Below are 26,318 nucleotides of genomic sequence, written 5' to 3'. Positions count from 1 at the left end.
TGTAGACCAGGCTGGCCTCAAACTCAGAGAACTATCCACCTACCTTTGCCTCTGGAGTGCTGGGATTAAAGGTGTGCACCACTAAGCCCAGCTTGTTTGTTTGTTTGTTTGTTTGTTTGTTTTTAATACATTTTATTAATTGTGTGTGCATGTTTTGTTTGCTTGTTTTTTGTTTGTTTTTGTTTTTGTTTTTGTTTTTTTTGGTTTGTTTTCAAGACAGGATTTCTCTGTGTAGCCCTGGCTATCCTGGGCTCTCTCTTTAGCAGGCTTGATGGGCCAGGCCAGTGTCCCTGGTGCAGCTTTAAAGCTGGGGAAGGTGGTGGTGGGGTTATATGCTTGGTTTTTGACAGCTCCCTCTCAAGCCTCATTCCCCTCCTCCTCCTCCTCTTCTTCCTCCTCTTCCTTTTAAAGACAAGGTCTCACTATGTAGCCCTAGCTGACTTGGAACTAACAAGTTAGTATACAGACCAGGCTGACCTTGAACTCAGAGGTCTGCCTGCCTCTGCCTCCTGAGTTCTGAGATTAACGGCTTGCACTAGCACAACTGCCCCCAGTCTTTTAAACTGACCTGGATTAATGACCTGGGGCTGTGCTCCCTACACAGAGCCTTGGGCCCAGCTGTAGTTCCTCCTCCACAAAGCCCTCTCACTTGGCTCCATCCTTGACCGCCAGGCTTGCTACCCACAGATCTAGGCAAAGCCCAAAGAACTTTTAAGAGGAAGAGGTTCTTAAGTTTATTGCCGGACTGGGCCAAGTCACTGGGCTTTGTGGTCACCGGGCTTTTTCTCCCTTCTGGGACAATGGCTTCTTCCAAAGGACCAATAGGACAAGCAAGTTCACCATGAGCTGCACATGGCCAAAGATGGGGACACCATAGCTACGGTACAGCAGGCCACCTAGGGTGGGTCCTAGAGTTCGGGTCAATGGTTGCACAGATGCAGAGAGGCCCAGCATGGTCCCTGGGAGAAAGAGGGGATAGCAATCAGACTCTGGGCAGGTCTCTGGACAGGGTGCCTACCTTCTGGCTATAGGCCAGCCTTCTGCCCATCCCAACCTGCCCTGCACATTGTTCACAGATGGCTTGAGATACTTTTCAGAGGGCCCGTCCATCCTCCTCACAGCTGCCCCTCGCCTGCTGCACCCTTCTATTCCAATCCCAGATCCTCCTCCTCCCACAAGGTCAGTCAGTTTCTCTGTGTGGATGGGGCTGAGCCTCTTTCCAGCTCTAGCTATTTCCTAGGCAGGGGAGGAGTCTGAGAAAGGGGTCAAAGGTCAGGAATAGGCCACACCCTTCCAGACCTGTTCCTGTAGACCTGATCTGCATAGTCTACGCTCCACATCCATCCAGTGTGCTGGCTCTCACACTTTCTCCAAACGGTACTGAGATAGCCAGTGAATTTGGCTAGGGAGGATCCTCTGAGCCATTGTAGGGTTCTAGGGCTGATGTTCTAGTTGGGCATGGTATCCCTACTGCCTCTCATATGGCCTTTCCTCTTCTTGTCCCTCCACCATCCTCCTGTGGATTCAATGGCTCTCAGAGGGCAGGGCCAGGGTTTTGGGCAGGCTAAAGAGATTTGTACAGGTTCCAAGCTAAGAGCACCAGTGTTCTCGCCTGAGCATGTGAGCCCACATCTCCACGCCTCTGGTCAGCTTCTTAGTGTGGACATGCCTGCACAGGACCTTGTTAAAGCCACTGTAAGTGGAGGACTTCAGTCACTGACACGGAGGACCCATCTCACCTCGCATCCCCAGATGGGAGTCACAATCTGCCTCACCCTGCTCCAGAAGGTGACCAAGCTTTGCTGCTCACTGGCCAGGGACTTCCGAGACCAGGCTTTTAAACTTGGCAACAAGACAAGGGCCTGTAAGGCTCCACCCACACCTGAGAGCCTGCTGTGGGGAAACTCAGGCGCAGCCTCTCTCACTGCCCACTCGCCTGCAGACATTAACTGACAGGGCAATTACAGCCTCCTCTGCATCTCCTGTTCCCAGGTAAACCAGGCTGGCTCTTCCAAAGCTAAGGGGTGGTGCCACAGGCATGACGTGGCCTTGGTGGCTTGGCCTGCTCCTCCTGGTCAGGCCCGCCCTCCACTCCCCTGGTCTTAACACCCCCTTCCTCCTTCCAGAGAGATGTCTCTTCCAGCCCTTTGGAGCTGCTGCCCTGGTGGAGTAACTACCACTACCCTAGACGGCCTTGGAGGTCAGGCCCAGGAGACATCCCTGGCTGTGTGGATTCAAACCCTCTCTTCAGGAAGCTCTGACCACTGTGTTGTCAAGGACTGGGAAGTCTCCCTTCTGTTCTCCCTGTCTGGCCTCTTCACCACTCCAGCTCCAGCTGTCTTCCTAAGTGGCCCCTGTAGGTCCATTTCTTTGCTCATCTGACCCGTCCTTCCTGGACAAAACCTCTGAACTCTGTTCTTTTTAGTGAAATTCTGGAATGGATTAGAGCCAAGTCAAATGCCTCCTCCAGGAAGCCCTCTACCTGTGCCCCTGCCTGACTCTGGACTGTCAGAGGAAGGGGGCAGGATCTTTGCCAAGACTCTTTTTTTTCTTGCCACCCCCCATCTTATCTGGCCCAGTCTATTGGGAGGAATCTTGGATGTTGGGGCTCACCTGTGTCTGAAGCGGACACAGCCTTGGTCAGCATGCTGTCTGTGACTACGTTGAGAGTACAGAGACTGAATACCAGCCCAGGCATCAGAAAACAGAAATGGAGCACACTGGACATCAGCGCCTGGCGGAACAATGGGCAGGGCCATGCTGAGCAGGTTACAAAGCTAGAAGGCAGCCCACCCTGAGGTCCCACCCACAGTGCTCCACCATGGAAGATGTCTGGGCTGGGGAGGAGAGACAGTGCCTGAGGCAGGCCAGGAACATGGGCACACACAAGACATGGATGGAGGATGGCCCGAGACCTGCTTCACAAGACAGCTCTGTGTGTGTGTGTGTGTGTGTGTGTGTGTGTGTGTGTGTGTGTGTGTGTGCTCTCACCATGCCCAGTCCCACAACAGCAAAGACCAGCACACTGGATCGCAGCAAGGCTTCCTCTGGAAAATGGGTGCTCAGCCTCCCAATGACCAGGCCTTGGATCATCTAGGAAGAGTGGTGTGGGGAGGGAAAGACAGTCTAAACCAGCAGTTCTCAACCTGTGCATTTCAACCCCTTTGAGGGGGGATGTCAAATGACCCTTTTAAAGGGGTCTCCTAAGACCATTGAAAAACACAGATGTTTACATTACAGTTTATAACAGTAGCAAAATTACAGCTATGAAGTATCAAGAAAAAAAAGTTTTTTTTTTTTTTTTGTTTGTTTGAGACAGGGTTTCTCTGTGTAGCCTTGGCTACCCTGGAACACACTCTGTAGACCAGGTTAACCTCGAACTCAGCAATCAGCCTGTCTCTGCTTCCCAAGTGCTATGATTAAAGGCATGTTTCACCAACAATGAAAATAGTTTTATAGTTGGGGGTCACTACAACATAAGGAACTAAATTAAAGGGTCACAAACTTAGGAAGACGAAGAACCACTGGTATAGATAGACCTTGGCCTGGTCTTCTGAAAGAGTTCTGGAAGGAGAGACAATATCCAAAAGAGACACATGTGAGCCTCTCTTTGGCAACCAGACCACAAAAGCAACGGACCCCAAGGCATTGGAATTGCCCCAAGAGTCTCACGCTGGGGAGGGAAAGGCTGAAGTCTGGAGCCAGACAGAGGGGAGCTTGTCTTTTAGAGACCCCCCCCCCCCAGAGCTCTGAGAACGTGTCAGACCACCTTGCAGGAGAGACTGGAGCTGAGACGGTGATGGGTCAGTGACGGGCAAGACCACACCCTGACCAGGACTCTTAGCTCTGCACTCCTCCTGCCCTCTGTTTAAGCCTGAGCCTCATCTCTGGACCCAAAGATAAACAAGAGGGTCATTGAACCTCTTTGTTTCTCTTCCCGCTGTGGTTGCACTGAATGAATCTCCTCTCTCTGCTTTTAACTCTTTAGCCAACCTATTGAGGATAAGCAGCTGAGCCAAAGTTGTTAGGGCTCCAGGACCTTAGTTAGCTCTGACACTGACAATTCTGATAATACCTTCCTTCAAGGGAAGGGGACTTCTGGACTGGTGACTAGGTGACCCTCACCATCTGCATCCCTTGAGAGTCCCTCCACCCCCAGCAGGCACTGCAATGCTGAACCACGTGGTTCCTAGAAAGCCACAAGATCACAGAGCAAAGGTTCCTCTCAAAAAAGAAAAAAAAAAAAAAAAAAGAAAGAAAGAAAAGAGAGAGAGACTCAGGGACACCAGAGACGTGACTCAGCAGGCCAGGTAGCCCGGGTGAGGTTCCCTATCTCCTTTCTCAGATAGGAAGTGCCTGTTTCTATGGGAGAAGGAAGTGTGTGGGCCCAAAGAACAGGATTGAATAAAGTCAGAACAAGGTGCTGTCAGGCTGCTAGGGCCAGTGTGGTTGTCAAGGTTCATGGGGGTTGGACCCAGGCTTCTAGAGCCCAAACCGGTCCAGCCACAACCACTACTTATGCTGGGCAGAACCTGGTTGCTTCTTACAGAACCATCAATGTCTTAGAAAAACAAATCCTCTCTAGACTGGTTTTATGGAAGCATTTAATACTGGCCTCAGCCACTTGGACCTACATCCTGACTAACCGCCCCAGTCTCAACTTCCCCATTAAGTTGAAAATAAGCTTCTAGACGCCATGCGAACCTCACCGTTATCTCACAAAACAATGAGTTAGTCAGCCAGCCAAGAAGGGCCACTTTCCCTCAGTCCTCCCAACTGTACCCTCTGGCTTGTCACATGCCCAGTCACCTAACCAAGGCAGTTGCTGCTGCTGCCCCTCTACCAAGCAGCTAAAGCCTATGGTCCCTGCTCCTTTACTCAGACTCCCTACTATTCCCAGTAGACCAGCAGGCTACCCTTCCCTGTGAATGTCACCAAAACCTTGTGTGGTCCTCCCAGGGTCTTTGTCCCCATGGAGCTCACATCCCTGACCCTAACCCATCCATCATCCACTCCTCCATTCCTTGCTGTTTCTTCTACCTGTGTTCTTCCCCTTTTTCTCTTTCTTACTCAGGATCTTATTTGCTATCCTAGTAGCACCGTACTGTCCCCACCTCAGCGCCCTCTGAATGGCTAGCATCCTAGAATAGCGCCGGGTGACAATGAGGTATCAGGGCTACCATAGGAGTCTCTCTTGAGGGGTCCTTAAGAGATATGGTCTGCTAGCTGGGCAGTGGTGGTGCATGTCTTTAATCCCAGCACTTGGGAGGCAGAAGCAGGTGGATATCTAAATTTGAGGTCAGCATGGTCTACAGAGTTCCAGGACAGCCAGGGCTACACAAAGAGAAACCCAGGCTTAAAAAAACAAACAAACAAACAAACAAACAAAAAAACAAAAAAACAAAAAAAACAAGGTGGGAGGGGTGTCTGCAAACCTGCTGGTGCCATGATCCTGATTCCATACCTTAGGACTCATTGTATGCCACTCCCCAGAGCCCCCAGACTCTGGGAACCTGTAGGAGCATATGAAGTAGGCATGATACGGCTTGAACGGCATCTTTCTTCTTCCCGATGTACTTGGGACATGCCTGGCTCTCAGTCTTACCCTCTTCCCAAGGGCACAAGTCTACCCACTCCTTGCTGGTCATAGGGCCCAGCGCTCTGATACCTGCTCTTCTGCTCCCCTTCCCTGCCTTGTGCCAGGTTCCTAAGCCATACTCTTCTTTTGAAACCTCTGCAACAATCCTAGATTACCACACTAATGTGCCACAGTCTCAGGTGACCATAACCATAGATCCTAGAAGAGTCTGTCCCCAAAGGTCTCCAAGGGCTTAGACTTCAAATGAGTACAGGCTCATGTGGTCTGGCTGCAAGCAAGTGACGAGCAGCTCATTCATTCGTCCGTTCATTCATTCATTCATTCATTCATTCATTTTTGAGTAAGGGTATTTTGTAGCTCAATCTAGACTAAAAATTGCTATGTAGTAAAGGATAGCTTTGAGCTTCTGATGCTCTCCTGCCTCTGTCTCCTGAGGGTTGGGAATCACAGGCTTGCAGCACCATGCCTGGTTTATGAGGTGCTGAGGATGGGACGCAGGCTTTGCACATGGCAGGCAGGCATTCTACCCACTAAGCTGTATTCCTAGCAAGCAATCCATCTTGAACGAAGGTCTGCTTAGTCATGGGTCAGTATTGTGGGTTTTGTTTATTTCTTTTTATCTCCAACAGTGTGTCATTTCTTGCTGGTGCAGATTAGAGACTTTCCTTGTCCTTGGTTAGGGGGGTTGGCCAGGGAGTAGACCAGCTCTGGGCATGGACGGATACTCAGGGAACAGATGTCCCAGAGGTGTCAGGAATGCCACTAAGCTTCCAGAGTAATCTGGACCCCTTTCTCTGCTAGTCGCAGCTACTCCTGTGCACCCGCGGTTAGACAGTCAAGCCATACTGGGCCAGGGCCGCACATCACCACTTGTCTCTGCCACCCAGGGTCGGTCAAATGCCAATAGGAACCATAGCTGGCTTTGACTATGTTGGCCTTGGGTTTGGAGCTAGGAGGCCCTGAGGGGCTGGCTGAGAGGATACTCAACCCCCTACTTCAAACTAGCCCAAGGGTATCCCTGAGTCCCCAGCAACCAGAAGCTCCTAGCTCCTAAAAGGATAGTATATTAGATGACTATGCTTTGCTCCTGAGGAAATCCTCAAGGGCCCAGGATCTGCCTAGGACATCCCAGCCACCTCATGGGACATGTATTGTAGTTAGTATCACTTGACTAAGAAAGGAAAGGGAACCTGGAAGCTTGCTATGTTACCCAGCTAGGGAGGACAGACGCTAACCCCAGGCAGAATCCCGTTATAAGTCCTCCATTCTCTATCTTCAGTCCCTCCAAGTCCTGTCTACCGCCCCGCATGGAGGCACGCACTGGATCGACATGTTGTAGGATGGAGAGCCAGGAGCTGAGTGTTTTCTCTCTGTGTGTGTTTCTCCACAGGTACTTTGTCACTCAAGACAAGACACCCCAGGTGGTTAAGGAGGAAGCCAGGGTGGCCGCTCCCAGAGGCTGATGCTGAGAAACTGAGTCCTCCCTGCTCATGCCCACTTACCATCTGGAGGATCCCGAAGAAGGACATGAGGTAGCCAGCCTGTGCAGCCTCCAGCTGGAAGAAGTCCATAGAGATGATGGAAAACATCACCAAGAAGAGTCCTGGGTAGAGGAGCAGACCAGCCGTGATGCCAGGCCCTGGTGAGGCACACAGCTCCCTTCTGTGACCTGGCTAGGGGACTTGCCTGACTATCGAGGACATGTAACACCACCTGGGACTCTATAGAAGGTGACTCCCTGGGGGACTGCTGGTAAGTAGTCCAGGTGAGCTACAAGGTGCCAGGATGGAGACCCAGGGAGTCATAGGAGCCCTCAGAGGCCCCTGACATGTAAGTATGTGTGTTGGGGGTTGGAGAAGGTGTGTTTCTCAGGTTCCAGACACTGTAGCTGAAATGCACAGCCTGGATGGGTGGACCCTTTCCCAGCTGTCAGGGGGAGCAGCTTCTTGGTGGTCCCTTCCAGCCCTTCCAGGGGCTTCAGTCTGGTGTTTCATAGCCACAGAGCTTCCGGGTGAGGAAGGAGCCGAACTTGTGAAATTTTAGTACCTCTGAGCCGATAAAGAGAATAGACTAGTGGTGGGGGCCCTTGCCTGGATTTTGTGAAGCTCTGGATTCTATTATCAGTACTACAAACAAAACCTTCAGACTGTGGTGGTCTCTGAACAGTGGTGTCACTATGGCAATTCAAAGCTGGGCAGACTGTATATGGGGTCCTGTGTTCCTTCATCAGATGGATGGTTAGAGCAAGAGTCTCTAGAATCTGGGTGCCTCTCAGACCTATGTGGTACCCTCTGGAATCCAGGCCTGAATGGTGAGGCTTAATGATGATTAGGAGTCTGTGGGCTGTGTGTGAGGCCCTGTGGTAGCAATTCAGAAGGGGACCCAGAGCACAGCAGGGAGGACTCAGCCTCCCTGCTCCCCCTTTGTGCTAGCATATAACTAAAACCTTCCCACAGGGTGTGCTGGAAGCCCCCACAGGTGTAACTGGACAATAAGGACTCAGGCAGAACAAAGCATCACCTAGACCTGGGTCCCCAGCCTTGGTCATCTCAGACCGGAGACACGAGTGGGGGTGGGGGAGTGTGACTCACCTGAAGGGAGGCCAGAGATTACCTTGACCAGGAATACAGGCAGCACTCTAGGCAGCAGTAGCAGGCGGGTGATGGCCTTCAGGTCAAATACACTGGCCTTGGTTCCACCTGGCCACCAGGGGATATCAGTCAGAACACTTGTTGTGGGGCTCTGGCTTCCAGCCTTGTCCCTCATGCTTAGAGCTGACTACTCTCTTGGCAGCTTTCTCCCGCAGCCTCTGGAGGGTGGGGCAGTAGGCCACACGCTGGCCAAGCAGGTGTTCAGGAGAAGATGCACCTGGCATCAGGTAGTTCTGTGCATTCCTAGATCTTCAACCTTCTTGATAAGGGCTGTGGCTCCCAGCCCAGTTGGAAGGCAGTAGTAGTCAGAGAGGCATGCCTTCACACCCAGGACACTCTCAGCCACCGGCTCCCAGTTATGCCTAGGTGTCCCCTGGGGCCCTAATCTTTCTTCTTGAATTATAACCTCCTGTCCTAAGGAGTCTGCCCAGTTTAGTCTCCATGTTAGTCACTGGGCAGAGGCACAGAGGTGACTGACCCTTCTGAAGAGCTAGCCTGGCCTATATTTGCTTCCTCTGTGCCTCACTTCCTTCTCACCCACTGAGGCAGTAACCTCACATGGCTCTGGACACTCAGCACCTCAGACACTAGTAGCCACCCCATCCCCCTGTGTCTCCTGTGTATTCCCTGGCTTTTCTAGACTTGCCTCCCTGCTTAGGACCTTGGCTTGCCTGATTCCCATAACTGTGCTCAGCTTGACTTACCAGGAATCAGCAGCAAGAAGTGCAGAGGAGATCACATTCCCTCTTTGAGTCCCTTGAACCCCATGTCTGTCAGGTCTTCCCTCCATCCCCAGTAGAGATACCAGGATACTGGCTTCTTGGGCAAGGTGGTGCCCATTAACCCAGTTGTGGGCAGGTGGGGCTTACCCTGAGGAGCTGACTGGACACTGGCCTCCTTGGTGGTAGCAGGGACACAGGTAAAGCTGAGGACAGCTCCTAGGAGGGTGACCACAAAAGCCAGGATGGCAGGACACTGGATCCTAAGGACACAGCCAGGGTCATATGGTATGCGGTTGTATGGATTCTCTCTGAAGCAACTCCCCACCCCCACCTTGCTCCTTTGGCTCAATTAAGACCTCACCTACTAAGGGTGCTCAGTCCCTGCTACTTGATCCCTTAAAGCACATTTAGCAAATGGCAGATGCCTCAGCATGCAAGCCCCGCAGGCTCTGGGAGGTGGGGGTGGGGTGGGGTGGGGGGTGGAGCAGTATGTGAGCCCGGGGAGAATTGCGCGGCACTGCTGAGGGAGGTAAAGTGGCCTTGCTCAGGGCGCAGTTGCTTCCCAGGTTCCTCAGAGTCAGATAAGCTTGTGGGTATCCCTGAGGAAGGCTTTAGAGAACCGAGACCAGGTGCAGAGTCCTCTCCAAGTGAGGACAGGCTGGCCACTTGGTAGCCTCTAAGAAATCACCTTTCTTCCTTCAAAAGACCCTTGTCCATACTCTAGGAGGCAGGGCATGCCAGGATCGGGGGAGTTTGGGTTCTGTGTCTCAGGTCCCTAGTAAATGATTTTGTAGGAAACCCTCTTGCCTGCCAGAGACTCACTGCTCCCTTGGTGCCTTGCTAGGAGTCATGGAACAATCCAATATGTCCAGTAGAACCTGCCCCTCTGGGAAACACAGGCACCTGGGAACTGGTCCTTCAGACTTCATAGTCTCTTCTAGCACCCAGCTCAACCTGTCCTGAGTGGGGATTTCTCTAGGCTAGCCAAGGACCCTAGCCTGTAACACTCTTTCCTTCTTAGATGCGTGAGCTCCTAAGCACTACATGGACCCTTTCCCCCAGCCAGTCCCTGGTTTCAGCACGGTACTCTTTACCAAATGTTTAGACTCTGGACCTCATGAGCAGATAGACCTAGGCTGGACCTTGCACTGAAGGTCTAGCAGGTAAATTTGAGCAGTTGTTCACACAGACTGCCAAAGTACTGCCCCAGACCTCCGCAGCATCCCATACCGGCCCTGTTCAGGCTTCTGAACAGACGTGAGTGCAAGTCAGGGCCTTGGAAAAGCTCTGAAGCTACCAACGAAGACCAGTTCAAGCTGCCTGCACTCCTCCCCAATCATAGCCAGAAGTGTGTGTACATGGGCACATGCACACACAGACATGTGCTTCCCAATACAGAGCATGTCTCTCTCACACAGAGGCACACCATATTCAAACACAGGCATACACAGGTAGCTTTGCAATAATTATGATGTACATCTGTAGGCAGGAGGTAACAAGGAAGCTATCAGGGCCATTAACAGAGACTGGATCTCAACAGCTCTCTTTGGTGTGGGGCTGGCACATCTCTCTTGGGTGTTTCCCTACCTACTCAGGGCAATTGCACATCTCATGCTGGTTGTTTTGGTTCCTCAGTGGACCCCTTCCTAGACCTCAGAGTGAGACCTCTTTCTGCCCAAAGGACTGGCAAGAAGTGATGGCTGACATTTGAAGGAACACCCTTCCCAGTGGTTCACTTCAGAGGCCTTTCTTTTGGCTGCTGGTCTCTAAGCCCCACCAGCACTGCAAGAGGCCTGGCCAGGTGAGGATAAAACTTTCCTCCTCCTCTTCTTCTTCCTCCTCCTCTTCCTCCTCCTCTTCCTCCTCCTCCTCTTCCCCCTCCTCTTCCTCCTCCTCCTCTTCCCCCTCCTCTTCCTCCTCCTCCTCTTCCCCCTCCTCATCTTCCTCCTCCTCCTCTCCCCCCTCCTCCTCCTTCTTTTAAAGATTTATTTATTATATTTATATGAGTATAGTGTAGCTGCTTTTCAGACATACCAGAAGAGAGCATCAGATTCTTTTACAGACGGTTATGAACCACCATGTGGTTGCTGGGAATTGAACTCAGGACCTCTGGAAGAGCAGTCAAAGCTCTTAACCGCCGAGCCATCTCTCCGGCCCTAAAACTTGCTTTTTTAATTAGATGCTCTCGAAGCTCCCAGGGGCAGGTGGGCACCCACAATACTATTTTAGGAAACATGACCAGCGAGGGTCGTAATAAGTGCCTTCTCAGATCCTGTCTTCTGAGTGGTGGCCAGAGAACCTAAAGGCCAGTACTTCCCTGGAAAAGCAGGTCCTGGGTCTAAGGAGAACCTAAGCCCACAAGTCTCTCAGAGCCTGAATAGACTGCTGCCCATGAAAGCTGGTAGCCACTGTCTCAGGGTTCAGGGCTCCACAGACACAGAACACTGAAAGCACAGGCAAGAAGGAAAACCAGCACTGGAGGTGGGGCTGTGTGGCTCAGTGCTAATGTTCTTGCCTAGAGTATGCAAGGCCCTGAGTTCAATCCCCAGTACTGCGGCCTGGGGAGTGAACCCCTGAGCCAGTGAGATGGTTCAGAGAGTAAAGGTATCTGGAGTTTAGGCTTCAGACCCCACATGTGAGAAAGAGAGAACTGTGACTCCTGCAAGTTGTCCTCTGACCTTGACAAGCATACCTTAGTACATGCTCACTCCTCCTGCCCTCTCTCTCTCTCTCTCTCTCTCTCTCTCTCTCTCTCTCTCTCCCTCTCTCTCTCTCTCTCCCTCTCTCTCTCTCTCTCTCCCCCTCCCTCCCTCCCTCCCTCACTCCCCCCAGACAAACACAATGTAATACAAAAAAGTCAGGGGCTGGAGAGCTGGCTCAGCAGTTAAGAGTCCTTATTGCTCTCTCAGAGGACCCAAGTATAATTTTGAGCACCCAAATCAGGCAGCTCACAATTGCCTAAAACTCCAGCTCCAGGGATTAGGACACCATTCTCTAATTTCTTTGGCTTCACACTCACACGTGGCATCAATACACAAATAAAAATAAATAATTGTACTCAGGAGATAGAAACAGGCAGATTTCTGAATTCCAGGGCTACACGGAGAAGCCTTGTCTCAAAACAAAACAAAAACTTAAGTAAGTAAAGAAATCACACACACACACACACACACACACACACACACACACACACACACACACTTTAGTAATGGCTGACTATAGAGCCCTGGCTGGTGTAGTACTTGCTGTGTAGACCCAGTAGGCTACAGACTTGCGGAGAGCCACCTACTTCTCTCACCTGCTTAAGACTTGTCTGGATAAAATTACATCTTACATTTTTTTTCCTAAAAAAGAAGTAAAATTGTAGAGCAGCTGAACCCTAGGGCTTCCAAGATTGCGGGGTATTGTGACACCACTCCAGGGCCTTGAGATTATTGCACCCCAGAATGTAACTCAGCAAGCTTCCCTCAGGGTCCCTCTTTTTGACTTGCACAGGTGCAAGGCCACACTGCACAGGATGCTCTTTGTGCCTCATTTTCTACCTCTTCTCTCTCTCTCCTTCTTTTTCTTTCTTTTCTGTTCCCCTCCCCTCCTCTCTCTTCTCTCCTTTCTTTTCTCTTTTTTAAGACAGGGTCTCTGCGTAGCTCTAGCTGTCCTGGAACTCACACTATAGACCAGGCTGGCCTCAAAAGCAGAGATTTGCCCGCCTCTGCCTGCAGAGTGCTAAGATTAAAGACATGCGCTACTATGCAGGTCCCCTTTTTATGATTAATTTATTTTTATTTCATGCTGTTTTGCCTGTATGCATGTCTGTATGGGGTGTTAGATCCCCTAGAACTGGAGTCACAGTTATGAACTGCCATGTGGTAGCTGGGAATTTAACCCAGGTCCTCTTCGTTTATTTGTTTCTTTCTTTCTTTCTTTTTTCTTTTCTTTTCTTTTCTTTTCTTTTCTTTTCTTTTCTTTTCTTTTTTTTTCTTTTGAGGCATGGTCTTGCTATGTAGCCCTGGCTGGCCTAAAACTCACAGAGATCTTCCTGCTTTTGCCTCCCAAGTGCTGAAATTAAAGGCATGTACCAGCCGGGCATAGTGGTGAAGAGGCAGAGACAGGTGGATCTCTGTGAGTTTGAGGCTAGCCAAGGATACATCGAAAACAAACAAACAAACAAACAAACAAAAATAAAAATATAAATATAAAAGCATTTGCCATCATACTTGGCACATTTTATTTATTCTTCTTTCTAAGTTGAGCCAAGACTTCAAGGACATCAGCTCAGCCTCTCATTGCCCCTGGTTCCCTTCTTTCCATCCACTGGACAAGTGGAAACTGAATGTGTATACATATGGATATCTCTGTCAGAGAACTGCAGTCCTCCATGGACACTTCCCGTCTTTGCCCTGGCTACCCGACTGCATTTCCTCAGTTGCAAATGAAGGTTGGACCACATCCCTGTCTATTCCTGGCTTCCTACAGTACCCCTGGCTTCCTACAGTACCCTTTGCTTCCTACAGTATCCCTGAACTTCCTACGGTACCCCTGGCTTCCTACAGTAACCTTGGCTTCCTACAGTACCCCTAACTTCCTACAGTACCCCTGGCTTCCTACAGTACCCCTGACTTCCTACGGTACCCCTGGCTTCCTATGGTACCCCTGGCTACCCACACTGATCTGCCAGCTCTGGGGGCTTCTGGCACTGCGGCCATAGCTCAGCAAACAATAGTCACTGCTCTCTTCTCCAGGGCCTGTCTTGAACGCTGAGGGTAGCCACAGCCCTCTGCCTGGCCTAGACTCTGCCCAACCGTATCTGGGTTCCTGCTGTGTTCTAGGATGGTAATTCCTTCCTCACCACTCTGGACCCCTGCCCAATGTCTTCGAGGCTCTGAGAGGGGACGGTAGAGCCAAGGTCCTTGGTGCCAGGAGCTAGCATGCAGGTGTGACTTAAGGCCTTCAGCTACACATTTTCTCTTTCGTAACTCAGAGGAGAGTGTGCATATGGTGTCTTTCATAAGAAGTGGGGCAGGGGACTCCAGAGCACCATTGAACACCCAGCCTGGGGCTCAGTGAGAAACCCACCTGCACCACCTGCCCTGTATGTGCCAAGCACTCAAGCCCCATGGCTAAGATATATCTGAAAACAAAAATCCTCCAGGTGGGACGCTCTTATAACCCCCAAACAAGTTTCCAATCACATTACCCTAGCGCTTTCTAGCCTGGGGCTCCCTCCCAGATCCTTTTCCCACCTCTCCATTGTGACATAGGACTCCAACCAAATGACCTTGCCTGGAGCCTTTGAAGACTTGATGGGTGAGGGGCCTTTGAAGACTCCAGGGGTAAGGAATAACTCCCCTCCTCCCTGGATTTGAAAGGCCTATGCTCTAAGGCCTCAGGGACCAGATAAGGTTTTGCAACCAAAGTGTGGTATGTCCTGGGTATGCGCAGGGGTCACAACACCATTTGGTATCCAGGAGGGTTTGCAGGTGGCCACTGTTATCTTGGGCAACCTGACCCTCAGGGTCTGTGGGCTTAGATATTTTGCAGCCCTACCAGACCTGGTGGCGACTGCTCAAATTCCTGCTCTTTGTGGGTGACTTAGAGCCCAGACTCTTAGGCTACAGGCCCAGCTGGGCCAATGATGGGCTAGATGGCCTTACTGGGACAGGTAAAGAAAGTCTCCTTTTGCTGTGGACCTGGGTCACTTCCCCTTGGGTTTGCATGATTCGTCAGCAGCTGTCTTCTATGTGCCTCCTTGTCTGAACCCCTTTGGGATCTGCAAGCTTGGGTCTGGAGAGGGTACAGTTGAGGCTAGTTACCACCTCAGCTTTGCTTCAAGCAGTGATTTTCAACCTGTGGGCTTCGACCCCTTTTTGGGGTGTGTGTGTCAAACAACCTATTCAGATATTTGCATTATGAATCATAACAGTAACAGTTTCAAAAGCTTCAAAACTTACAGTTATGAAGTAGCAACAAAACAAAGTTATGTTTGGGGGGTCACCACAATGTAAGGAACTATATTTAAAGGGTCACGGCATTAGGAAAGTCGGGTACCACTGGCTTACAGGGACCACTCATGGGCGGTCATTGTTTGCCAGTCATTGTTGTCCCAGATCTTGGTCACTGACTTCACCTCCACAGCCCTCAGGATTGAACTTAGATATCTCATATTGTCTCTTAGGGTCTTCTCCTGATACCCATCAGTAAACCTGATGGCTCCACCTTCAAAAGAATGAAATCTGACCCTCTTGGGCAGCCCTCACTCCCAACCCCCAGGCCTGATCCTCCTGAATCACCGAAGGCATATCTGCTTCCAAATGGCTAGTACCCCAAATAGCAGGGGTTTTACAAAAATGGCCATTGGGGACTACAGGACTACATAGGTCTTGTGCTCCATACTGATGGTGGCTCCTGAGACAATATGAAGGGTATATTCATCACACCCAAATACTCGGACCTTGCTCCCATCTTCCTGGCTCTGGCTACTTTTAACCCTTGGATCTTTTCAAATAACCTGGTCATTTTGTTTACAGGACTCTGCCTCCATTACCAGGCACCCAGCTCCTCTCTGGCCCTGTACCTGGTCATCCCTCTGGAATCCTCCCATCCCTCTATGAGGGTGCTCCCCCACACCCACCCTAGAGCACATTCTTAATACTTAAACTGGGCCCTGAGGGCCAATGGCTCACAACCCTCTCTAAGTCCAACCACAGGCTGTGAGATGTTGGGGTTCAGGGTGATAAGTCACAGGGCCACCCCCATATGCTGATGTGTGGGTAAGTGGCTCTGAGCTCAGGACCCTCTTTGGGCAGCTCAGCCTCCTGGTCCTCAGCAGTAGGCTGTCTCAAACCAGTTACACCAGTGCTGAGTCTACTTCCTCCTCCTCCCTGCTGCCCCAGGCTTCAGAGATGGGCATGGTTGGGCTCTTCCAAGGGGACAGGCTCCCAGAAGTGGGCAGAGAGACAGGGGACAGGGAGACCCCTATGTGGGCTTGATTACCATCAAGGAAGGGGAGGGTAAGGTCTAGGTGTCTTTTGCCTGAGGTAAAGTCAGGTGTCAGGTACAGAGCTTAGGGTGTGGAGTGTGGGGTGGAAGGTAGAAGGGTAAGATAAGGAAGTCCGGGTCTTAGGGCTGCCTCCCTGGCCTCTATGGGAATGAGAAGTGACTGCAAATGGGTTAAATATCTAGGCCTCCATGCCTTCACAAACACACGAGGGACCATCACACAGCTGTGTGAATCCCAGAGGGCTGCTTGGCTATGGGTGTGACGAGTCACATCTGAATGGGACAGATTCCCCAGCCATAAGCCACAAGAGAGATCTTTCCATGGACCTCCTGCAGCTTTGCACAGCTTGAGGTCTGATCATGAGGGTTCCGTCTTACATGTGACAACTTGAAGTCCCCCGCTGTCACTGTGCACTGCCCCCAGGTCTGGGCACTGGACTGCCTCCTTTCTTAGATCTCAGTTTCCCAACTCATCAAATTAGATGCTGAGGTCGATCGCTTTCTATAGAAACGTCTTGATTTATAGAGGGATCTTGGGATAAAAGGAGCCAGTGCGGCTGATAGACTATTCTGGGTGGGGTGGCAGAGAAGAGCATCTTGGGAGCAGCTGAGAGGGAAGAAGGAGCGAGCGGTGTCCTCTGAGTCAGTGATGGGATGTAGGAAATGCACCTGAGGACAAAGGGTGTGTAAGGGGCTGGACAGACAGGCAGACTGCTGGACAGGCAGACTGCTAGTGGAAAGTGTGTGGTTGACAGTGCCTGTGCCCCATCAGGGCTGCTCAGTGTCTGAGGGTGAGGTCAACCCTGCAGTGCCCACACCACAGGTAAGAAAACATGTGGAGGTAAGGGAATGCATCCCTGCCTCTGGCAGCAGGAGTGTGGCCCCATGAACGTTGCCTACCCCTGGGTACCTACATCTCCTCTGCACAACCATACTCTGCTTTTTCTGACCCCTCTGTTCTTTCCTCTTTCCTGTGGCCCACCTATGAACCCCAACACAGAGGACATGGGAACAAATCCTTGTCCCCTTCTGGGTCTGAGCTGATTTGCTATTGCAGCTTAGGTCCCTGTTTTCTGCAAGGCACACAGCCCTCAGCTCCCCTGCCTCCTAAACTTGAAAGGCCAGGAGCATCCAGGGCACCCCTGGGGACGCAGTGTTCACTGTCCACCACTGGAAGGGGTGCTCCACAGTCCTTTGGTGCTCCACAGTTCCCATGGGACTTCCAGCTGCTCAGACCCTACTGGGCAAGCCCAGTTTGGATTGCATAATTAGTGCTGAGACTTGAGTTTGCATTTCCCTCCCACCCATGGGCAGAAACAGGCCAGAATCTGTTCTTTGTCCCGGACCTCATGACCGTCTCTGGTTCAGTCACTGTTCTTACTCAGCCGTCCCCATTCCCACCCCACCCCCACCTCCCTGTGTGTGTTCTTCCCTGCTCCCTCCATGGCTTGACTCCTCCCCTTCCTCAGCCCCTGCAGCCACTGGGCCACCTCGGTTCTCTGCACGTTGGGGTCTGTACACCCTCACTGACTTGCTTCACTCCTTTCTCGAGTTTCTACTCAAAATTCACCCGCTTAGAAATCCAGGTGATCACCTATCCCCCTCCCCCCACACCCCAATCCTGAGTCCTTTCTTTCTGTATCTCACATAGCTCAATTCAACTTTATAACATCCATGGGAAATGTACCATCTTTTCTATCAATCCATTAAATAAAACAAAACTTCATAAAAAACCAAAAACACTGTAAAAGAGCTGGATGCCTTTAATCCCAGCACTTGGGAGGCAGAGGCAGATAAATTTCTGTGAGGCTGAAGTCAGCCTGGTCTACATAGCAAGTTCCAGGCTAGCCAGGGCTCTCCATAGCGAGACCCTGTTTTTTTTTTTTTTTTTCGTTTTAATAGAAAAGATAAAGAAAAGAGTAGAGAAGCTGCTTGGCCCAAACCCAAATCCCCCCCAGGGTAATCGCTTCTTGAAATCAAAATATGTGCTCAAGTTCAGGAATTCTGCTCAAAATTGCATTGTGCTTATCAACTACACTGCTTTAAACCAGCCAATCATGTATGAACACTGAGTTCGACGTAAAAACACCAGATGGAGGAGCTCTGAGCACTCACAGTGAGGCACAGGGCCCCTTTGCATTAGGAGGAAAACCCTAGGAAGGTCCCAGTGGTGGGTTTACCTGCTTGGCTGGCTGTGACTATGACCCCTTCCACAGAAGTGAAACCTTTTTTTTTTTTTTAATAGTATAGAATAGAGTTTATTCAGGGTATGGGGAGGGGAGTTGAGAGGGTAGTAGAGACAGACAACGGCAGCAGCAAGAAAGAGAGAGAGTGTAGAGAAGTAGAAGCCGGCCATGAGCACGGGGGGGGGGGGGGGATGTGTGTGGGGGGAAGGGACCAGAGGACAGAGCGGGAGCAAGAAGAGCAAGAGCAGAAATGAAACAAATCTTTTGCCTTGCTGGCCATTTTCTTAGGACCCTAGACCTATTTCTAAGACATTCTAGAGACTTGGACTGTCTTATTTTCTATTGTGCCCCAGAATCTTAAACCCCAGGGACACTTATTAGATGTTCAATTGACACCGCTGAGCAGAGAAGCTCAGGCCCCCACTCACATGCTAAGAGGACATTCAGAGCCATGTCAATGTGCCCTGCCATGTGTCCCTGGAGACCTTCTTGCCAAGCTGTGTCTGTCCCCACTGCAGGGACAGACAGACAGGAGAGTCCACCACAGATCATTCCTGGAACCATGCTGTAAGAGGGTCACGGAGTCAGCCCATGCCTGGATGTCTGAGCTCAACCATGACCCAGATACCTCTACTGTAATTGGGGTAGGTCTGAGGAAATTTGGGAGCCTAGGTTACAGGCCTTCAGGAGGCCCTGGCTTGGGGAGTAAGTCAAAACTCTGAGAACCTACGACTGGCATTGTTTATCCAAGGTAAGAAAGCCTTGTCATGACAGAAGTGTCCCTCTAAAAGCACAAAAATTTAGGCTCTAGGAAAGCTCTCTCCAGGAGCACACACCCCTGCCAGATGAGGCGCCTGTCCCAGAACCACAGCTGATGTGATTTTGGGGTGATTGACAGGCAGGTAAGGGCGGTCTCTTAAGGTCTGACTCAGAGTGGTGCAGGAGGCTTGGGGCAAGGAGCGAGGGAGCGTGCTAAGTTCGGGGAGGCTTTTCTCCCAAGAGCCTCTCAGCTACTTAAAGATATTTGGGCCTGTCCCCTGCAGTGGGACAACCCACACAGACCATCCTAGAATCATGTATTGGGGCATCTTTCCAGCACTCTACACATAGCTAGCTAGGGCTCTACTGGGGAGCTTTCCCCGACGCGGCACTTCTGGGCTCACGGCCGTCACTGTAGCGCCCCCTGGTGGAACTCCCTCTTGGCGACGCCACCCCAAAGCCCCATCCACCCTGCATGCTGGCTGGCCCCCCAAATGCTTGTTATTTAGGTGGGGAAACCAAGTTTCAAGAGGGGTGGTTGCTGCTGGGCCGATTGTCCAAGGTCGAGCCACCTGTCCAATGACTTCCCATCTTGCTAGGTCACTTACCCGTATGCGGTGTTAAGGGTCCCGCCAAGTAGGGAGCCGAAGATAATTCCAATGCCAAAGCAGAGGCCCAGCCGGCCCAGTGCTGCGGGCCGCTCTGTGGGCGCTGTCAGATCAGTGATGACCATCTGGGCGGCTGTGGGTGGGAGTGGGGCTGAGCTGGACACGACTCCTCACTGTGGAGAGCCCACCCAGGGGTTCAGCCCACGCTCCCAAGCTCCTTCAACTTGGCCACGCCCCACAGCCCCTCCACCCAGACCGTATACCCAAAGCCCCTTCCACAGTACCTCCATTCAGGCCACATTTCTACAAACCTCTCTACTCTTTTTTTTTTTTTGGTTTTTCGAGACAAGGTTTCTCTCTGTAGCCCTGGCTGTCCTGGAATTCACTCTGTAGACCAGGCTGGCCTCGAACTCAGAAATCCACCTGCCTCTGACTCCCAAGTGCTGGGATTAAAGGCATGTGCCACCACTGCCCAGCACACCTCTCCACTCTCAATCTGGCCTGCTCCCGACCATACACCACCTCTCCATCCAGAGACCACCACTCTTATCCTATTCACCGGCTACCTGCCCCCTACCTGAAGCCACATTCTGGTCTCTTCCCTCTACCGGCTTAGAGCTAGGCCTGCCCAGCAATCCCTACCTGGAAGTGTGTGCATGAGGGCAGAGGGTATGCGTGAGGCGAAGAGCAGGAAGACACCAGGCAGGGCTGGGCTACAGGAGGCCACCAGGAGCAGGTACAGAGCAGAGGCCGCCAGGAAGGAGAGTGAGAGTGCCGCTCTTGCCCCGCACTGGTCTGCGAACCTGAGGCCACAGGGCTGGTCAGTTCCCAGCAGGGAGGGGCCCCTACCCTCACTCCCCACCCAGGCCTGCTGGTAGGCTGAGATGCTGGTGAAGGACCACCCAGGGAGTATGTGGTCACGTGCGTGGGCTTAAACCAAGGCTGTAGGCCCATCAGTTGGAGTGGAGAGGTCCCACTAGTGTGGCACCAAGGATGCTTGGAAGTCTACCAGGGGCTGGACCTCTCCTGCATTGAACAGGGGCATTGAACAGGGATGCTGAGGACCTGTTAGGACGCAGGCTTTTAGGGGTGGTAATGGCTCTTGTGGGCTGAGAGACCTGCATCCCTCACATACTATACCTGCCGAACACAGGCCCACCCAACAGCTGAAGCACCCCAAAGGTTGTCTGTAGGTAGCCAAAGGAGACAGAATCTAGGCCCAGTGTCCGAGACAGATACTGAAAGACAAAGAGGGTCTGGAGTTAGGTCTCCTTAGACAGGCAGGGGTGGGAGGAGCAGTGGGTAGTGTCATGGGAGAGGAGGCCTTCCATGGGGACTCTGCTACTCCTCCCTAGCCAAAAACTTCTGGCTTACCCCCTGTGCAGGACACACTTCAAGTGGGCCACAGAGCAACGTCCATCCTTAATATTTTGTCTTCAAAGCTTTATAGCATTGTCCCCTGGCCAGCAAGCGACTGCCCCCAAACCCCTTCATAACTTCTGAGATGTGGCCCACTGCCCAGCAAGACAGTCTGCTCTGTGAATTCCTTAGGACTCAACCCCTCATGTGTGTGTGTGTGTGTGTGTGTGTGTGTGTGTGTGCGTATGCGCGTGTGACTATCTGATAGGAGAAGTGAGGTGACAGAGCCTCTATAGAGGACCCAAGCAGTCCTGGAACCCCAGGATTTTATCCCCACCTCAGCTGCATTTCAGAAGCCCGAGGTACTGTCTCCCTCCAAACCTGTGCCTCCGCCCAACATCTTGGCCCACCGTCTTTTACCTGAGTCTTCAGCCTCATGCCAAGGATAACACTCCTTCAGTCCCCCTCTCTTCTCTTGAGGCCTTCCTGGTAGGCCTCCTTTCCAACAAGGTCATTAAACAAAGACTCTTCCTTAGTGCCTCCCTGTTCAGCCCTCCTTAGCGCCTGTGTCTGCTCCAGCTGTGTTCTCTCTCACCTTGCCTGAAGCGGCTGCTTTCCTCATTCCTCTCTCCTCACGAGGTCCAGCTCAGGGCAACTCCAACAGGCCCCTCTGATTGGCACCTGACTCAGGTGGCTTGCTTCTTTCTCTGTGACCCTGTGCCTAGACTGCCCTGGGTCTCCTACCTAGGCTGTCACTGAGAGAGCCCCAGGCCTCTTCCCACTGCCAGCATGCCTCCTTTGCTTTGTACCATGCCTGAAATCATCTCCAGGAAAGCGAGTGTAGCAATCGCCGAGCACTTGTCCTCCTTAGTCCTGATTGGCTCCTTGACCACTGTTTCTTTTATTTATTTTTTTCTTTCATTTTATTTTATGTGTATGACTGTTTGGCTGGCATATAGTCTGTGTACCACATACATGTAGTGCCCACAGAGGACATCATATCCCCAGGACTATGGTTCCAAGTGATTGTGGGGCATCATGTGGGTGCTGGGAATCAAACCCCCATCCTTTGTAAAAGCAACCAGTGCTCTTAGCTCCCGAATGTTTCTTCACCGCTGGTAGCATCTTTGTCCTCCTGGGATTGGGTCCAAAGTCCTAGTGTCATCTCTGAATTCCTTTCTCTCACCGTCACATGCCAAAGATCTGCCACCTTCTCGCCTTTCCACAGCTTTCCCTAACCACTCTGGGATCTCTTCAGCATCTGACTGGTGTGGTCCTGGGACCTCAATGCCTCCTCTGTAGCCGCAGACTCAGCACTACCCCCAGGGCCTTTGCACTGGCAATGCTTTTGTCTGCCTCCAGTCCTCCACTCTTACGTTGCCTTCTCAACCAAAATTTCCTGACCCCTCAAATCTGCCATGTACCCTCAGACCCCCAGTACCCTCACCCTTTTTCACTCCCAACCGTTTCTTCCTGCACTGCACAGTGTAACCATTAAGCCATCACCACTCAAACCCCACCAGCCATCAGCTCTGAGGGCCAGCTGTAGGTCCTTTGTGCCCCCGCTGCATCACAGTCCAGTGTCCGCTTACAGGACTTAATGAGGATAGGCTGGCCAACCGGGGCCTTCTCTGGGAGCCACTCTAGGTCCTGGTACCAACCCTCCTTTTATGAGAAGCACGGTAAGGCTCCTACCCAGGCTCCCTCCCACATTTCAGGAAGGAGGCCTGCATTGGTGACCCTTGCTATATGTGAGTGAGCAGAGCTGTACATAGGTGGGATGATGAAGGGTGGGGTCCTGAGCTGGAAGTATCTGCCACTCCCAGAATGGTTACAAAGGCCAGAGTTACCTCTAACCCATATCCCCAGTTGCCTGCAAGGTCGGCTCTGCTCCTCTGGGCTCCAGGGAGCAGGGAGTGGGGGACCAGAGAGCCAGGATTTAGATTATCCCTTTTGGTCTTAGCAGACCTTTTTCTCTGTTTCCTGAACCTTGGACTTTTGGGTATAATAATGTGAGCAGAGTTTGGTTTCAATCCAAATTCCTGTGTGCTTGGGCATCTCACTTCTGCCTAGTCTGGCCTGCTGACCATACTGAGGGCCAGGTACATACACTGAGTGGGGTCCAAGCCTAGCCCCAGAACCAACCTCAACCCAATACTCCAGCCAGCTTGGGCTTTGAGAATCTCTGAGGGATCACTTAAAGGTGGTCTGTGGACCCAGGTTAGATGGGAAAAGGAGATGGACAGTCATCCTCTGATTTCTAAGCTCTCTTAGATGCTGCCACCTTGTGGGCCAACCCCATAAAGGCTTGTTGAGTGACTAAAAGATAGTGAAAAGTAGGAATGAACCAAAGGGTGTGGGTGGGTGTGACTCTGTAGTCAACAGTGAATATTCTGCCCCACCCTTCCCTGATCCAGGTGCTGCTCAGCAAGGCTCTTGTGGGATCGAGTCCCGGTCCTCATATTTTGGTGGGCGAGAGAGAAACCAATGGAATGGGTGATATGGAATAAGCTATCTAGGGTGGACATAAGAACACAGAGGGGATGCCCAGCAGGACAAAGGTATGGACAGACATAATGTCAGAAAGAACTGGGACTGCATTCATCCCTTTGGGACAAGAGCTGAGCAGGTGTCAGGCAGATGTGCTCTGAAAGAACAAGATGGGAGGTAGCAAATGAGGGTGGCTACAGGAGGAGGGTACTTTCTCAAGAAGGGCAGAAGTGGTGATGATGGGTGATCAATGGCCCCAGTTCCTAGGATCCTTAATGTATCCAGTATGGAACCCCTCCTCACTCCCTGCCATTGCCCAGCAGGAAGGCAGTGTGGGGCTTCTGGTGAGGAGTATGGGTGTTACTCACTGGTAGGATGGAGAACTGCATGAAGAGACACGTTAGCTCCAGGGCTGCCAGCACATAGGTGAGTATGATGATCCCCTGCCGGGGCAGAGCAGCCATGCTGCCAGACATCCCAGGCAGACAGTATCCAGAGTCCTGGAGGGACCTGAACCAGAGCAGGGCAAGCCTTGCCGCGGGCAAGGGGCAAAAGTCCTGTTGATTCTGGCCGGGTGCTGACTCACCAGGGTGGAAGGGGTGGCCTGTGCAAGGAGAGGGAGGAGACAGTGGCTGACTGTGGAGCTCACGGGCTTCTCCAGCTACCTCGACCTTCAAGAGTGGGTCAGCTGCCCTCCCCACCAGCGGGCATCCGACCCTGCAGGGGTGCACCTCCACCTGAAAGGGACATCCGGACCAGCCCTGGTGTCTTCCTCGGGGACACCCCATGCCTTATTTCTAGAGGAAATGCAGGCAGGTGTGGTGTCTGGCTATTGCTTTTGGTGGCTACAGGGATGATGTAAAGTCATTATGCAGGGGCTCTCTTGGCCCCATCTTCCTTCTTCAGGGACCTGCCTCCAGCTCTGGAGTCTGGAGCTGCAGTGGAGTAGAGACTGCGGGGACAAAGAGCTCAGTTCTTCAGACCTCATTCTTGCAGAGCAGCTCAGCCTCACAGTAGTGTGTTTTCCCCCCTCCTAACTTCCTCCACGGGTGGGAACCAGATTTTGCGGCCAGTATGAGCCCCTTTGGAAGTTTTGCCTTGGGCTGGAGAGATGACTCAGCGGTTAAGAGCAGTGACTGTTCTTCCAAAGGTCCTGAGTTCAAATCCCAGCAACCACATGGTGGCTCACAACCACCTGTAACAAATTCTGACACACTCTCTCTTCTGGAGTGTCTGAAGACAGCTACTGTGTACTCACATACAATAAATAAATCTAATATATATATATATATATATATATATATAGAGAGAGAGAGAGAGAGAGAGAGAGAGAGAAAGTTATCCCTGGTTCCACCGTTAGGGCCCCACTGCCTTCGCCCGACATCCCATCAAGGGCCCCGAGCTGCACCCAGGTAGGCATCTTGGGTTCGGGTACCTGCTTTCTCCGGGAGAGAGTGGGTGTATTCCTGCTTTCTCCGGGAGAGAGTGGGTGTATTTCGGGTGGATGAGCCCTCCCAGGTGTTTCTTGATAGAGGCCCTTCCTTAGTGACCCGGAAAGGTCCCACCCCACAATAGCTTGGGTCCTCCCACTTCACCAGGGCTAGTTCTCCCGCCCCGGAGCTCGCTCCACCCACCCTGGGATCTGGGCTAGCCCGCAACACAGTCTCTGAGCATTCATTGGCCAATCAAGACACGCCTCCTGAGGCTCCCCCCCCCCCCCCACGGGGCTTGCGAGGTTCCCAGTGTTAAGCCTCAGCCCTGCCCTGGACTCTGGTTCCAAGGAAGTTGGAATTCTGACCACTCAAGCACCACAGGGTGTTCATTTAGGGTTGGAGAGTGAAGACTAGGAGAAGAAGGAGGAGGAAGAGGAGGGGGTATGGCTCTGGGATCCAGAAGAAGGGAAAGCAGAAGCCAGGAGAGGCACAGTGATACTACACTTGTGTGGGCAGTTCTTGTGCTCCAAATCTCTCTCCACTGACCAAAAGGCTTCTGGAAGCTATAGAAATGCCCCTCCCCCTGTCTGTCCTGTTCTCACATTTCTGGAGGGTCAACACTCTGGCCCTGACCAGTACTATCCATATTCATTCATCTTCAGACAGATTGATCACTGCTAGGAAACCAGACGCTCTTTTACACGCCCACCCCACCTCTCTACCTTGCAGCCGAGTAGGGTCAAGTCACAGGCCACAACATGAAAATCAGATCTCCTTTGCTGCATGCACACCCCAGCTCAGCAGATCAGAAAAGGGAGGAACTGGGACAGGGTGCCCAGGGATGCCCAGTGAGAACATGTCTCAAACTGGGCAGTTAGAGGCATGGCTATTGGCATTCTAACCAATGGATCAGGCCCAAGGCTCTGTCTGTCCCCAGGTATGTGCCGTATGCTTGGGGTAGATTCCACCTTGAAAATTGGGATGGGAGATGTGTTGCAGGTGTGGATGTTAAGTGTTCTCAGTTCCTCTGCCAAGAGGTTGTAGGAACCCATCCCAGCTCCCGGAGGGTTGGAGGAGACCCAGTTAGCCAGGGCTTCCATGAGGGATGAGAGGGAGGCTGATTATGGAAAGGAGAGGACTCTGAGGCCAGGAATCTCAGGACTCCTGGGGTCCAGAGTCCAGGCCCTTCTGAAGTCCATGGGGGTAGAAGTGAGGGATAGTTCCTGTCAGGTCAGCTCCCTGATGGGGTTAATTCTTACCTAGTGTGCAGGTGACATCTTTATTGGTGTCAGGGTTTTGGGGGCAGAGCTTGGGGGTTGAGTAAGACTGCCTCAGGATAGTTTGGGGAAGGCCAAAGGTCCTCCAGCGTTCATAATAAACAGCAATGGGAGCAGGCTACTTACCCACAAGCAGAGCTTGCAGTTGTGGGGGAACCGGCAGGCCAGGCCGAATGATTCTAGCTTTTGTGCTTGTTCTGAACAGGCTCCAGAGGGGTGGGGCACTTCCTGGTTGTGA

General features: G+C 51.9%; 1 protein-coding gene across 9 annotated transcripts; it reads right to left on the bottom strand.

Annotated features, from left to right (window-relative positions):
* Positions 1-709: 709 nt before the first annotated feature.
* On the bottom strand, positions 710-26,318 carry Slc22a18 (solute carrier family 22 (organic cation transporter), member 18). 9 transcript variants are annotated; one of them, XM_006508510.3, is made up of 11 exons: positions 26,207-26,318; positions 23,739-23,974; positions 20,662-20,759; positions 20,164-20,324; positions 19,522-19,654; positions 9,120-9,232; positions 8,191-8,298; positions 7,102-7,238; positions 2,992-3,093; positions 2,614-2,734; positions 710-959 (listed from the first exon to the last, which is right to left on the bottom strand). In XM_006508510.3, exons 2-11 carry the CDS (start codon positions 23,844-23,846, stop codon positions 772-774), a joined length of 1,269 nt encoding a protein of 422 aa, XP_006508573.1. In that variant the 5' UTR covers positions 23,847-23,974; positions 26,207-26,318; the 3' UTR covers positions 710-771. The 9 variants fall into 9 exon arrangements, with proteins under 9 accessions (XP_006508573.1, NP_032793.2, NP_001036225.1 ...); NM_008767.3 differs by having other exon boundaries at positions 7,102-7,202; positions 26,207-26,255; NM_001042760.2 differs by lacking the exon at positions 26,207-26,318 and adding an exon at positions 24,806-24,917 and having other exon boundaries at positions 7,102-7,202.

This window comes from Mus musculus, chromosome 7, assembly GCF_000001635.26.
Source record: "Mus musculus strain C57BL/6J chromosome 7, GRCm38.p6 C57BL/6J".
NCBI classification, from domain to species: domain Eukaryota; kingdom Metazoa; phylum Chordata; class Mammalia; order Rodentia; family Muridae; genus Mus; species Mus musculus.
The sequence above is the reverse complement of the archived record's forward strand: the minus strand, read 5'-3'. Positions and strand labels throughout refer to the sequence as shown.

What these genes read in the sequence shown, in the direction of transcription:
- Slc22a18 (XM_006508510.3), bottom strand. Translation starts at nt 23,846, where the DNA reads ATGTCTGGCAGCATGGCTGCTCTGCCCCGGCAGGGGATCATCATACTC. An exon ending in AATCTCTGGCCTCCCTTCAG is followed by an intron (nt 7,239 to 8,190) that starts GTGAGTCACACT and finishes GTGCCTCACCAG; the next exon opens with GGCCTGGCATCACGGCTGGT. An exon ending in TGTGTCCGCTTCAGACACAG is followed by an intron (nt 960 to 2,613) that starts GTGAGCCCCAAC and finishes TCTTTCTCCCAG; the next exon opens with GGACCATGCTGGGCCTCTCT.